Source organism: Perna viridis, chromosome 6 (genome assembly GCF_037379345.1).
Source record: "Perna viridis isolate PV_CMFRI_1.1 ecotype Kerala chromosome 6, ASM3737934v1, whole genome shotgun sequence".
Lineage (NCBI taxonomy): Eukaryota > Metazoa > Mollusca > Bivalvia > Mytilida > Mytilidae > Perna > Perna viridis.
In genome coordinates, this window is record NC_142450.1 from 382140 (window position 1) to 397372 (window position 15233).

A 15233-nucleotide genomic window follows, 5' to 3' on the forward strand; every position below is an offset into this window, starting at 1 on the left:
ACTAATTAATTTGTAATCAGCCTTCTGATTGGTTGGTTTTCTTTAGACAGCACTGGTTAATTGTATTGACTTATTTGGTTGTGTTTCATCATTACCATTTATCTGTCCCAGTAACATTTTAATGAAGGATCTGTTCTTTAAGTTAGACTGAAATTGATAAGAACTCTGACTATTAGGAATGTTTTAAATTTTGGACCCAGTTTATACGCTTGCACAACCAAACTGAGGCCAAGTGACACTAATTCATAAGCTGGCTTTATCACTGAACTTTGTCAAACTTCAATATGTGTGCATGACACGACCTTTCAACTAATTTACAACCATAATGTAGAAACTCAGGATTTCAGAACTTTTTTTAGATATGTAGATTTATTTACCTGAAGATGGGTTTCTCACTACAAATACATATATCTATATATCTATACGTTAAATAGGCTGCTTCACTCACATAGTAATGTTAACTGTAGAAGTTTATGAATAAGGCTTGTAAAATAAATCTTGAATAAGTTCTAAATAAAACTTAGAAGTTTAAAAAAACTAACTGTTAGAAGAGTTTTGTAGAGAAAAAACAAACTGTTTATTTCCAACTGTATCAACATGTAACACCTGTTTCAATTCTACCTGTTACAACACCAATGTACTGCACAAGATTATTTTCTTTACTTATCATTAAGTGTATGTAAATACAATCCTGGATATATCTAACATCAAAAAATATTATTGCAATTATATTTTGGCATCAAAGAAGCTTCTAATTACCATAGTATAATTAACATGATATCTTTTATCATGACTATTTCTGCTTACAATTATGCTTGTTTTTTACCAATACTCCACCTGTGTTATAATTAGAGGTCGCCATCTCACTAATTATTACAAAGGATGTCTATCATCACACGCGTCATCTGCCATGAGTTTTGGCATGTATATTATATCTTGTCTCCTCTTACAGTACTACAGTTTGTAAGTTGGTTTTGATGATAGTAAAACTGGACTGTTTCTTCTTAGCGAGTACAATTAACTTTAGGGAGAATTGAAGGGTTTTGATTAATTGGATGTATTACAAATTCAGAGATTATGGTTAAAGATGAGGGTTTTAGTAGACAGTACATGTAGTGCATACTGACTTTGGCTTTTAATATAAGAGAACTAAATTTGTGTTTAAAAGAAACTTTTGTGCAACAAAAGTTTTTAATTATGGTGGACTTCCGTGAAAATTTGACTTATTAGTGGGCTTCAGTAAAGTGAATTATGGTGTGGACTTCAGGGTATTGACTTATCTGTGGACTTAGTCTTCAGCTCACAACTGAGCAAAACTATTCACTAACTGTCAATAGTCTTCAGCATACTACTGAGCAAAACTATTCACTATCTGACAAAGTCTTCAGCATACATTTGTACTGCTTAGTGAAACTATTCATTGTCTGGCATGGTCTTTAGCATACTACATGGCAAAGATGTTCATTGTCTGACATAGTTTTCAGCAAAATACTGGGCAAAACTATTTTTAAGAACAACTTGTTGATAAGCCATGATAGGCAATTTTTCTGAACTGTTCCTTGAATGACTTTATAGTTTACTTGTTTACAATGATAACAAAATTGAACATTGCATCATTCGCCTTTTCATAAAGGGAGAACAAGCTATCTTTGAAGAAAAAATGTGGAAAACACATCATAGTTTATTAATGAGGGATAATAGACAATTCTGATCTATTGAAGCTAACTAAAGGAACCTTGTGTGAAGTTTCATCTGATGATCTTTCATCTGTTTCTCCTTGTCAAGTTTACAAAGATAGTTTGAAGAGGCATATTGTTTATATGAAAAGTGGAAGAAAATTGGAATGTTATCTTTCTCATTTTTTATGGTTGTAGGAGAAAACAATACAAATTGTCTTAGATTGAAATAAATGAAAGGGAGTTTTCTTCACCAGCATCTGAGTTGGAGTATATTTGGTTAATGGTTGTGATGTAAATAGTGATTACAATTAAAACTTTGGATTTAAACCTGCTGTAAATATCAAACCGATAGTGTTAATTAGCAGCAAAATTTACACCATACTAAAAGTTTTAATTGTTTGGTAGAATCATTTTAACAGATTTCAAAGAAATATTCTGATGAATAATGAGCGACATGTGGTATTACTTGTGTGCATCATGCATAATTTTATGATAATCGGTCTGAACAGAGTAATTTGGACAAGGTTGTCTATCATTTCTGGACTGAGGGTATGTTTTCTATTAATACCTATTATGATTCTTGATGGGAGAGAATTCCTCTTTATAATACCTTCACAAAGAAAGATGGAACTTGGACGTGATAGTATGTGTGGTAGAATACTTCTATCACTTTACTTGTGACATCAGATTACATGCTAGTGAATGTATCTTTCACACTACTAGTGAATATATGATTCACACTACAAATGAATATCTTATTCACATACAAGTGAATATGATTCATGCTGTTAGTGAAGTTTGATGACTTTTTTTATGCATGAACATCGTGGAATAGTTCTGATGAAGTAACTGAAACATGAATTCTGTAGGAATTTCATTTATTTTGATACATATACCAGCAAAGACTAATTCACTGACTTTCTCACTACTTCTGTCTGTGTAATCAAGGAGACTCAGGTGACTAAGTGACTTGCCTGTGAAGTTCTGTGTAATCAAGGAGACTTGGATGACTTAGTGACTTGCCTTGGAAGTCCTGTGTAATCAAGGAGACTTGGATGACTTTGTGACTTGCCTCAGAAGTTCTATGTAACCTAGAATATGGGTGACTTAGTGACTTGTCTCGGAAGTTCTATTTAACTTAGGATATGGGTGACTTAGTGACTTGCCTCAGAAGTTCTGTGTAATCAAGGAGACTTGGATGACTTTGTGACTTGCCTCAGAAGTTCTGTGTAACCTGGGATATGGGTGACTTAGTGACTTGCCTCGGAAGTTCTATGTAACCTAGGATATGGGTGACTTAGTGACCTTGTCTCGGAAGTTCTATTTAACCTAGGACATGGGTGACTTAGTGACTTGCCTCAGAAGTTCTGTGTAATCAAGGAGACTTGGTGACTTAGTGACTTGCCTCAGAAGTTCTATTTAACCTAGGATATGGGTGACTTAGTGACTTGCCTCAGAAGTTCTATTTAACCTAGGATATGGGTGACTTAGTGAGCTTAGTGACAGCCCTCATTGTTTTGATCATTCTGGTGTTGCTCTGTTTTATGGGGATAGCTATAGGTTTTGGTGTATGGATGCTGAAAAATGTATGTACCAATGCTAATACTCCTATTTGCGCTGTTAGGTTGTAATCATGATGAATCACAAGTAGCAATGTTTTTCACAACTATCTGACCTGAATACATTTTGCATTTACCATTTTTTATGTCCCCTTTCTTTAAGGTAATCTATTTTGCTACTGCCCATGTGGATACATCTGTCATAATCTAAACATAGGGGCTGAATTGCTCCCACTATCAAATATGCAGCCCCATTAATATGTAAACACTAAAAGGATGATCCTAGACTTTGGATCACTTCAACTCAACTTTAAAAAAAAAAAACAATAAAATTGAACATATTGATATTTACTGCTCTGCAATCACTAAACAAAGAAAGATTCTAATGATTTGACCATGAAATACTTCTTATTCAATCAAAACAAACTTCACATTGATATACTAGTAGCTCAGGGTTTATCATGTGGTGCACATTAACACTAGAAACTAAAAATCTAGTGTTGTTGTAGATCCCTGATGTTTAGTAATGCCAAGGTTAAAGTAGTTTCACAAAAGTATGGTTATAAGAAACTGGTATACAGGAATATACTCCTGAGATATACAACATATACTATAAGTAAAATTTACTATTTCTTGATACATAAACCAGCAGTTAACATATGTTACCGAGGAAGAACTTAACAAATGATAATGGTAATGATAAGTACAGCCTTACAGGAGCCTTCATCACTCTAACTGGTAAATTCATCTTCATTCTATCCCTACCAGGCTATATTTTTGCCTCATCATTTTGATGCAAATGTATTGTGCAGCTCTTTGATAGCTCTGTTTTTCCCCTGTGTACAGGTGATTCATCTCAACCTTATATTTAACCTCTATACCTAGGGGAGACAACTGCACTAATTTGATAATTACTATTGTTTGCAGATGTAAGGATGTTTGCTGTTCTATTTAAAAATAACAAGGATTTCAAAAGGTTGTGAAATCTTTTAAGATCTTTCATGCTAGAACAATGTAAGAAGAAAAAAAATAGATATGTCATTGTGCTCTTTTGAGATATAAGCCTTTGAAATTGTGGTGGGAAAAGCATTTCTCTAGATTTTCCATAGGCTTTGTCTTAGTAGGTTTTATCTATTAAAAACACTGAAGAAAAGATAAGGATTTGATAAAAACTTCCGAAATAACATTTTGAGGTGTGTTTCGTAAAATATGAAAAGAAAAGATAGAGTCACTGGGCAAAACATATTAATGCTATGAAATGGATAAAACAAGAGGAGTCCGAAAATCTGACCAAAATGTCTGAACATGACCAGCAAACATCTTTAAGATTTACTTGGGAGTACTGTTCTACTGTAGGTATCTTATATTGAGATTAATAAGTCCATCAAAATTCGCCCTAAATTTCCAAATTTGAGTAAAATTGTGTTATGCTATAAACCTATGTATTTTAGCAGATACTTACTATCACTTTTATGGATATCAATTTGATTTTGCTATTATTTAATTCTGTAAACAAGTATTCCCTAACAAAAGGACTTATACATGGCTATTTATTTGGGTAATTTTTTTTCTTATTTCTTGTGAAATATAGCACAAAATTCACACTTCGTTTAAAAAAGTTGATGGATAGTAGTTTTTACATCTGTATCCCTCCTACTGTTTCAAAACTTTTTAATTTTCTTGAAAATTTTGGTGCTTCAGAATTAATACATACCTTCTGTAAGACGTTGTAAAATGTCCAAAATTTGTTATTTTCTAACCCCACTATGTATGAATACCTAGTACTTTGTTAGAAGTTATTTATATATATCTTCTGATGAGTTATTTCTGTTTTTTAATAGGAAAAAGTGTAAATTACTCATGTTACGTACTATGGCAAGCCAAAGTGGACAAAAATCAATATTTTGTAATATTAGAAATTTATTTTGTAATATTACAAATTTATTTTGCAATATTACAAATTTATTTTGTAATATTACAAATTTTTTTTTGTAATATTAAAAATTCATTTACTTAATCAGGAATTTGTAATGTTACAAAATGAATTTCTAATATTGAAAATCATCATTGAATACGACAAATCTATTTTCTAATATTAGAAAATCGATTTCTAATATTCAAAAATGTTTTTTTAATATTAGAAATTCAATTGAATTTGTAATATTAAAAAATGATTTTTTAATATTAAAAAAGTTTTTTGTGAAATTAGAAATCTAATTTGTAGTATTAGAAAATGAATTCGTAATATTAAAAAATCATGTTTTAATACATGTTGTATTAGCAAAATGATCGTTTTTGTTTACTTTGGCTTGCCATATAGATCTGCTTAACTAATCTGTTTTATCAATCTTTTGTGTAAAAGTTTAGATCATTGTTTCTAAATAGAACATTTATTGTTATTACCAGGCTTTTTCTAGAACGTAATGTTATTTTTTTTTAATGAACATTCATTTCATATTTTAGACTACAATAATCATGGTCTTATAACAGACAGATCTCTATAAAACATTTGAATGATCACTTTTTCTTTCTGTGAATTTTTTTTATTTTGTTTTTGATTGATAGTCTTATCATAGATTATAACAACTGCTATACATTTAGTCCACCAACAAATAAAAAAGTTCAAATTATGGAATAAATTGCAATATAATGCAATAACATTCTAATATTGCTTTATTACAGGCATATGAAGATGAATTAAGAAGAAGACAGTCCAGTTTTACTGCATTAACAAGAAAAGGGGAACAACTCTGTTTGGAAGGTGCTAATGAAATTACCGAACCAGAACTTGATTATTTGAGCAAACGGTGGAATGATGTTGACAAAAGATGTGTTACTTATCGTCATAAAAAACAGGATGTTAGTGTGGCTGATAAGGTCATTTCAGTTAGGAGTCAAAATGTTTCGTCACGTAAGGATTCTTCCCCTTATCCGTCTCAATTTACATTGGACTTACAAAGTCTTATGGATAAAATTTCACATATTCAAAGTTCATTGAGGTCACCAGAACTCCATGGCAACGAATATGAAGACCTTTCACAGCAGGATGCTATTTTAAAAGTAAGTTTTTATCTAAAGCTAATAGTGATGTTTTAAACAATAGTTGACCTTCATTAGGTTACAGATCCTTCCTGCCATGGAATAAGGTTGGGAAGAAAAGGAGAAAAATTTAAAACACTCACAGATTACTGAAATGGAAACTGAAATATTCTCTCAGAAAAAAAATGATCAACCACTTTACAATATGCAACTAATAGTTTATACATGCTCCTTCTGAAAAAAAAAAAAAAACAAAAACATCTTCTTTTGTCTAATTAGTCGTTTTGCCAACCAAAGGACTAGCAATCCTTTGAAATTATAATCAAAAACATTTCCATCAGATATTAACCATGTTCGTTACTGAGATTAGATTATTTTATAATATTGAAGATGATATTTCCATGTAAACTTCAGTAACAAGCTGTGACAAGTTTACATTAGCACTAATTATGACTTGCCTATAAACCTTGTTTTGGCAACCATGTAGAATCTATGTTACTTTGACATTTACTGAGGGTACAATCTTGTCCTCCCATTATGTTATCTTGGTATTGTAAGTATCAGCTACTAGCTCTTTTTATAATGATTTATTGGTCAATAATGATAGTCTGATTCCTGCTTCTATCAAGGGATAAAACAGCACATATTTATGTATTAGATTTCTATAAAATCTGATATTACCAGTGCTCAGACCTGAAGGATAAAGGAATTACTTGCTCTTAGATCTTGGTTTTTTATGAAACTTTACTGACCATCATAAACTCTACATTACATTAGTAACCATCTGTATTGACCATCAGGAAACTCACATGACATTTGTAACCATCTTTACTGACTGTTAGGAAATTTGACACATTTTGTGATTTTTTAAATACACTACTAGTCGAGATACTTCCAAACTGAATATTGCTACAGAAGGGGTCAATACACTTCAACAATGATGATAAGTATGCTGTTTTGGTATTCACCCAAATTCAGTTATCACAATGAAGCTTGTCATTGATTTTCAATATTCACAAAGAAAGTGTATATTATACACTGGGGATTATTAAATGTTGAAAACATTTTTTTCCCCATGGGGATTCATCTGATTTACTGATATATTGACAATAATGCCTAATTTTCTTAAATGAACAAGAACAACAAATCTAATAAATCTGTAAGCTTTTCATTAAGAATGACACCATACTGGTAAGATATCTCACAGCAGTGCACACACTTCATAGTTCAAGCAAAAATCCATATATTAACAGCCATTTTTCCCTTAGATTTTAGAAGGCTTTTCAATTGAGTTTTTAAATTTTGATTTCTAGAAAGTCCAGTCAGACCTACAGAAATTGGCAGGGCAGGTTGGAAAGTTGGATGATTTAAAAGTAGAAGTTTTACCACAATGTACAGTTGATGAGGGGAGACAACTTCATGTAACTCTGGATCAATTGAATGCAGATTGGAAACAAGTGAACGATGACTTCCATATTAGTCATAGGTATGTAATTAATGACAGAAAATACCACACAGCACTATTCTTTTTATCATAAAGTTTGGTAATAACTCTTTGTTTCTCTCACAGTCTGTTTCACTGTCTGACTATGCTTCATTAGTTGTAAACAATGACTTTGTTTGAGGAGTTGTGGAGAAAGGAAGTTTTTGAGAGCCCATTTTATTTTTTTGTATTCCTCTAAATTAATTCAACACTCTTTTAGGACCTTCATACAGAAATGAAGTGAGAGATGTAGCATGTGGGTGTGACCTTAGTGGATTGACATGTAGATAGAAAAGTTTTGATTATGAAATGCATTGGTCATTTTTCATGCAGATGGCTCACGTTTTTAAGGTTGTTATACCCCCACAAAAGAAGTGGGAGGATATATAGATTTCACCCTGTCTGTCTGTCTATTTTCTAAGCAGATTGCAACATTGTCAAGAAACTTTGTGGGATATAATGTAACCATGTGGTGACGTGCATACTGTCAACAAAAAAATATAGTACAGATTATGATGTGGAGTTGGGTGTTTTAGAAAGGGCAGTAAAATTGTGTATCAAAAATTCTTACTTTATCTCCAGTCAAATTATGTCTAATATAAATAGCATTGGTCCTCAAATGGTTCAACAAGGGGTATTAGTCCCTTTACAGGCAATGTCTAGTTTTTTCATAGGTAGCAACTTTTGTTCTAATTTTCCACAGATGAAAAACTATTTAAATGTCTAATGAAATAAACTTACTGGTCAAGTTGAGGATTGAATTGTATTGACATCAGATTGTACACTTCATGTAGTTCTGTGACAAGATGTATTATGATAATGTAGGTTTACAAAATGATCATACATAGTTCATGTCTCCTTTGTACATTGATGACTCTGTTTGATTAATAATATTATACCGGTACATATTAATAATACATATCAGATATTATATGTTGCTTATGATGAAATTCTATACTAGAAAAAATTGACAAAGGTTTTCAAATGGTTCAAAGTTAAGATGTGTATCATGGATGACATTGTTTAAATAGTGGGAAATATACATACTATAAGTAGATAGTGGGATATTTGGGATTAGAATACGGCTTACTATGGAATCAAAGTACTAAAGCATCCATTGACATATAGCTAAATGTACAGTTGTAAGAGAATGATTCTTAAATCTCCTGAGACGACATTCCAAACCAGCTATGAATGAATGATATATTAGAGAAAATTGGAATATTTCATTTATTTATTATTTATGTAAAAATAAACATTGGTAATGGATGCATTGGGTATAAATAGTGAAGTTCATTTGACTGGTAATATTGAAAATTAGTTAATGCTGAAAATATACCTTTTCTATGCTTTTTGTTGAGGACAAAAATGTGTTTTATGTTTTGACTGGTTTCAGTGGTTTGCTGTTTATTAACAGTATAATGAGGAATATTAAATCTGACAGTTCAAAAGGAGCATAGTAAGGGATAATTCAAAAGGAGCATAGTAAGGGATAATTCAAAATGGAGCATAGTAAGGGATAATTCATAATGGAGCATACTAAAGGATAAAATATTGAGTGAATATCCATGTCTTAATTAGTCACAAAAACTTTATGATTAACAACAATGGAAGCTTTTGCAGGATTTAGCCTTGTCACTATGTGCTGAAGTAAACGTGTATTTTGAGAAATAGCTGTTCACTTGGGACAGCATCAATTTAGCAATATTTTACATTACTGGACTGATCAATATTGATACCATCCCAAGCACTTTCTGTGAATTAAAAATTTCACCAACATCAGCTGATTTCTGTAAACATAAGTTAAATAGTCCAGTTATTATAGATCCATTGCTGGTAGATGAATTAAACAATACCAAATATATTTGATCAGTTGATATTTTTGTGAACATCAACCAATTTGCTTGGATGTTTTATTCTGTAGAAAATTTACAAAGGCAGCTATTGAGTACAACAGAATGATGTGTTCTTTCCAAAGATAATTTTATGTATAAAAGGATCTTAACAGAGCTTTGGAATACACATGGATTTTGTTATACTACATAATCTGAAGCACTTTTAATGTTTGATGTTACAACATGTAGTCATTACATTTACATTGTCATTCTGTCAATGAATAAGTCATCAGATAAATTTAATGTTCAATATAGCAGGTATTATTCATCTTTGATAAAGTGAATTTGATTTCTGGTATTTATAGACAGATACTGTATTTCGTAAAGGAGAGATAGTGTTTCACGCCAACTTATGAATTAGATTTTGACAACAGTATTACCACCTGTACAATACCTTATTGTATACATCATATCAAACTTTATCACAATTCAGTAAATATCTGGTTCTGTACTAATCTCTTATAATAAGTTATTATCACCCTCTCCCAGATGTAAAAGAACCCTTTGTAGAACCTAGTCTCTGTATACATCTGGTCCAACCTCTTCTATTGACAAGTTATTACCAGAAGGTCCTCTGTCAGCCTTTGTAGAACCTCTAGGGTAGGCAAGCTTATACTGTGGATGATACAAATGAACCGGTGTACTATGGAATACTACAGATAGTGTGATGAATTTCTTCTGATACTTTAATTTAGAATTATATTGATGTTACTTTGCCCAGTGTGAAACTCTTGGACCAAGTCAACTGCATGACCTTGTTGTGTTGTTCTTATAGCTGATTTGATGTCACTTAAACAATGACATTGTGAAGATACATGTATGACATTACTCAGTAATCATTTCTCAATATCAGATACAAGATTTATAACACATTGTTATTTATCATATATCTATAAAGTTCATTAGTGGACTTTCATTGAAAAGAAATTATTTAATGAGATATTTGATATGTAGTCCATTGTATTGCTGGCTTTAAGACTGAAAGATGATCCTCTAAGAATACATTGTTTGGAGTGACTAGGATGTTAAATGTGTTGTCTTAATGTAAATCGCTCCTTTAAACTATTGTGGATTTGTTGGGGGAAAATGTGCTAGAATCATGGAATTCTTATGGAAATGCAAGAAAGTATTTTGGGATTTATATTTAGGCTTACTACCCATAGTGCTGGAATCGTGAACATAATGGAAATCTAGTAAAGTAGAGAATATTGTTGAGAATTCAGATCAAGCTGTTAGCATTTGTTGGTTGTTTCATCAGCTCAGTGATAAAACATACATTTATTACCCTTTAATGTGGACTGTGAATGCAAAATTTGCAACAAGACTGACAACATGCCTGTAGTATAAAGTTACAAATAGACCTTATTATTTACAGACATAATAGTAACAGCAGTATTGTCTGGAATAAAGGGAGTTTGAAATATTACTGCTTTACTGGTTCTAAAGATGTATAGGATTGTCAAAGAATTCATCATGTTGAAGTGATCTGTCAGAAACAATTAGTGATTCTAAATATTTCCCTTTGTTTGTTTGTTTACAATAATTAGACCTAAATTATGAACCTCTATTAGCACATGCATGGAATGTGAGACATGGCTAGAATAATACAGGGTAGAATTGTAGTCCCTAATGACTTGAATCTCATCAAGTGAGTATGAATCATGGTCTTAGCCATCTATTAATGTATAGTGTGTGTATTTATATGATAAGTAAAAGTACTATTGGTTAGGATGAGAAATACTTAGATCAAGGTGGAAAAATATTTAGTTCAAGGTGGTTGCAAATACACAGGTCAAGGTGGTTATGAATACATAGATTAAGGTGGTGAAACACTTAGGACAAGGTGGTGAAATACATAGGTCAAGGTGGTGAAATGCATAGGTCAAAGTGGCAAATACATGTACATAGTTAAGGGTGTAAAACACATAGATCAAGGTAGTTAAAATAACTATAACCCTGGTAAAACAGACAGGCTCAACTTACACTGGGCATACAGAATTTTACAAATCAAAATTTAATTTTTCAGAGAGTTTTTCAAGAAGTATTCTACCTCATTCTAGTCAAATTCTAGTAAATTACCAATAGTACAAATTCAATTTTAAGAGTATATTTTTTTTATTTGTGAGTATCAAATTGCTGCCATTTTACAGGAGATGGACCAAGGCAACAGAACAATGGCAACAGTTCCATGGTGATCTCAAATCTCTCACAACATGGCTTACAGTGACAGAAGACACACTAAAAACTATATCTAACAACCCTGATCAAGAAGCTGTGTACAAGGTAGGACTGTTACATTTAACTGAAAATATGTTATGAGCTGAATTCTATTGAATTTTTTTTCAATTTTCCCAACTTCCTTTTTCACATTGCATTCGTCATCCTCATTTTTAACAATTTTACAAAAATCTTCTCTGAAACTACTAGACCAATTTGATCCAAACTTTTTGTGAATTTTCCTTGGGGTAACCTGCATGGAACTGGTATGGGGATTTTTGATCCATTGAAAAACATTGCCACCATTTGGCAATTTTTAAATGTTATTTCTCTAAAAAAATCTTCTCCTCTGACAATACTTGACCAATTGAAACCAAATTTGGTATGAATGTTCCTTGGGGTATCCTGCGTAGATGTGGGGATTTTTGATCTATCAAAAAAACATGGCTGCCGTTACTAAAATAGAACATAGGGGTCAGACAGTAGTTTCTCACTTAATATATCTCCAAAACCGTTAGGTTTAGCCAAATTTTTTCAATGGCTGAATTGTTCCTTATTATAAGGCCTACAAAAGTCTCCAGGGATCAAAGTTGTCATACGACTCCTTGTAAGAGTTATTTCCCTTGAAAGATAAAAAATGACAGGGTTTTTTTTTTTACAGTTTTCAGCCAATATCTTGAAAACTATAATAGATGGAAAGAAACTTTCAGTTACTGGAATGATCCTTATGATAAGTCCTACCAAAGTCTTCTTTAGTCAAAATTTTTGGACAACTCCTTGTTAAGTTTATTGCCCTTAAAAGGCAAAGTTTAACAAGGTGAGCGATTCAGGCTCTTAGGAGCCTCTTGTTGCTCTGCTGTTTTATCCTCAGCCTCCAAATATAACCATAGCCCTGATGTTTTATTCTCAGCCTCTAAATATAACCACAGCCCTGGTGTTTAATCCTCAGCCTCCAAATACATCCACAGCCCTGATGTTTTATCCTCAGTTTCCAAATATAACCACAGCCCTGATATTTTATCCTCTGTCTCCAAATATAGCCACAGCCCTGATGTTTTATCCTCAGTCTCCAAATGTAACCAAAAGCCTGCTATTTTAGCTGGGAATGTAAACAACTTATATGGGTAATGGAATGTTTTGGAAAGGTAATTAACTCATGTGAGTTATTGAATGATCAGGTAAGTTAATAGACTCATGTGAGATATTGAATGATCAGGAAAGTTGATAGATTCATGTGAGTTATTGAATGATCAGGAAAGTTAATAGACTCATGTGAGTTATTGAATTATCAGGAAAGTTAATAGACTCATGTGAGGTATTGAATGATCAGGGTAGTAAGATCACATGAGTAATGGATTAAGTATGACTAACTTGAATGAATATTTGACTGATATGGGGAGGTAATCAACTCAGGTTAGGTTATTGATTGATTAGTGGAGGTAATCATCTCATGTTGGGTAATTGAGTGATTAGGGGAGGTTATCAACTCAGGTTAGGTTATTGAGTGATTAAGGGTGGTTGCTGGGGGGTATAATCTTGTGTTTGGTTATTTAGTGATGTTTTGAGGTATCCATCTTTCGTGAGTTATTGAGTGATTTGGGGGTAATCATCTTTAGTTGGGAATTGAGTGATTAAGGGAGGTATTCATTTGTGTGAGGTTACTGAGTGATTAGGGGAGGAAATGAACTCGTATTGAGTTATTGAATGATTAGGAGAGGTAATCAACTTGTGTTGGGTTATTAAGTGATTAGGGCAGGTAATCATCTTGTATTGGGTTATTGAGTGAGTATGGTAGGTATTCATTTTGTGCGAGTTATTTAGTAATTGGGGAGGTATCATAAGTTATTGAGTGGTAAAAAGTTTTATCTTCTTTTGTTGGGAATTGAGTGATTAGGGGATGTAATAACTTGTGTTGGGTTATTAAGTGATGAGGAGAGGTAATCATCTTGTGTGAGTTATTGAGTGATTATGGGAGGTAATAATTTGTGTTGGATTATTAAATGATTAGGAGAGGCACTCATCTTGTAATGGGGTATTGAGTGGTTAGGGGAGGTAATCAATTAATGTTAGGTTATTGTTTGATCAGAGTTATATATTATTGTAGGATTTAGAAACAGAAATTAAGAAAAAACAGGGGCAGGTGAACAGTTTGAATGCTTCAGGAAAAGAAATCATTAGACACTCAGCCGCCATTGATGCCTCAGTATTGCAGGAGAAAATTGAGGTTCTAAATGAGAGATGGAAAGTAGTTTGTTCTACCGTGGTTGACAGACATGACAAGTTTGTTCCATTTAGTATAACTGTTGTTTTTTAAGATGAGATGGTTATATTTATAACTCCCCAATAAACCTTTCTCTTTGATAGTGCATATTTAATTTAATGATGGAAGATATAAACCACACAATCATTTAATCTTGTAATAGTATAAATACCAGTTTATCTCCTGAATTACCAATATAAATTATCAACAAAAATTAAATGTAGCTTTTGATGTCCATTGTTTTGAGTTTATTTTTAGCACAAATGGAATAATTTAATGAAATTTAATCACTAATTAAAGATGCACTAATTCCAGAAGCCCTTAGAACTGCCTAAAACCCCTGCATTTACTATAATAGACATTGAATTATAGAAGTTAGGGCATGTGTTCATTCATATAAACCCAGTGTAGGTTTTTCAGCATTCTTGATTGACATGTGTCATTTTCAGCAAAGTAGTTGAATACAGGTACTCTCCATATCACTTACTGTAACGTGAGACTGTATCCATGTTAACCATTGCATTTAAATCTTGATTAATTCTACCATTAAAATTGAATTTGCAGTTTGATAAACAATACTTTTGCAATTTTATGAACTTGTAAAGATTTCCAAGTCACATCATTTGTTTCAAACAAAACTATATTATATGACTAGAATTTCCATTTCTCTGATTTTCTATGGATTTGACAGTTTAAGGAATTTAAGCTTACATTGAGTGTCAAACTGTTTTCCTATGATTACTTGGGGAAAACATTGCAAAATTTACTTTCAAGTAATGCTGGAATTGTAATTCATCTCAAAAGTTTGAATTCTATTTTTAGATTTGACAGTGACATTAGTAGTGTGCGAACAAGTGAGTTCACTGAGGATATGGATGAGTTATTTTTCTGGATTGATGATACTGAGAACATTCTCACAACTTTCGTTACTTTAGAGGAGGATGCTCTAGAGGATTTTCTAGAAAAACTTAAGGTTTGTTTTGATGCCAATTTTTTTTTTTTTTTTGCTTTTTTAATGAAATTTTCAAAATGATGTTTTGAGGTATTGAAACATGCTTTTATTGGACGTTACTTGTTTGTCAACAGATGACAGTTACTTAA

At 32.1% G+C, this 15233-nt stretch overlaps 1 protein-coding gene across 11 annotated transcripts in view; it reads left to right on the plus strand.

Moving 5' to 3' along the window:
• LOC148613135 (dystrophin-like) overlaps positions 1 to 15233 on the plus strand; it is a 236455-nt gene that overhangs the window by 132523 nt on the left and 88699 nt on the right. For all 11 annotated transcript variants that reach the window (XM_088586300.1, XM_088586311.1, XM_088586302.1 and 8 more), the window contains 5 exons: positions 5921 to 6298; positions 7591 to 7763; positions 11806 to 11938; positions 13977 to 14152; positions 14955 to 15105. In XM_088586300.1, the coding sequence (XP_088442426.1) occupies positions 5921 to 6298; positions 7591 to 7763; positions 11806 to 11938; positions 13977 to 14152; positions 14955 to 15105 (1011 nt within the window). The remainder of the gene's footprint in view (positions 1 to 5920; positions 6299 to 7590; positions 7764 to 11805; positions 11939 to 13976; positions 14153 to 14954; positions 15106 to 15233) is intronic.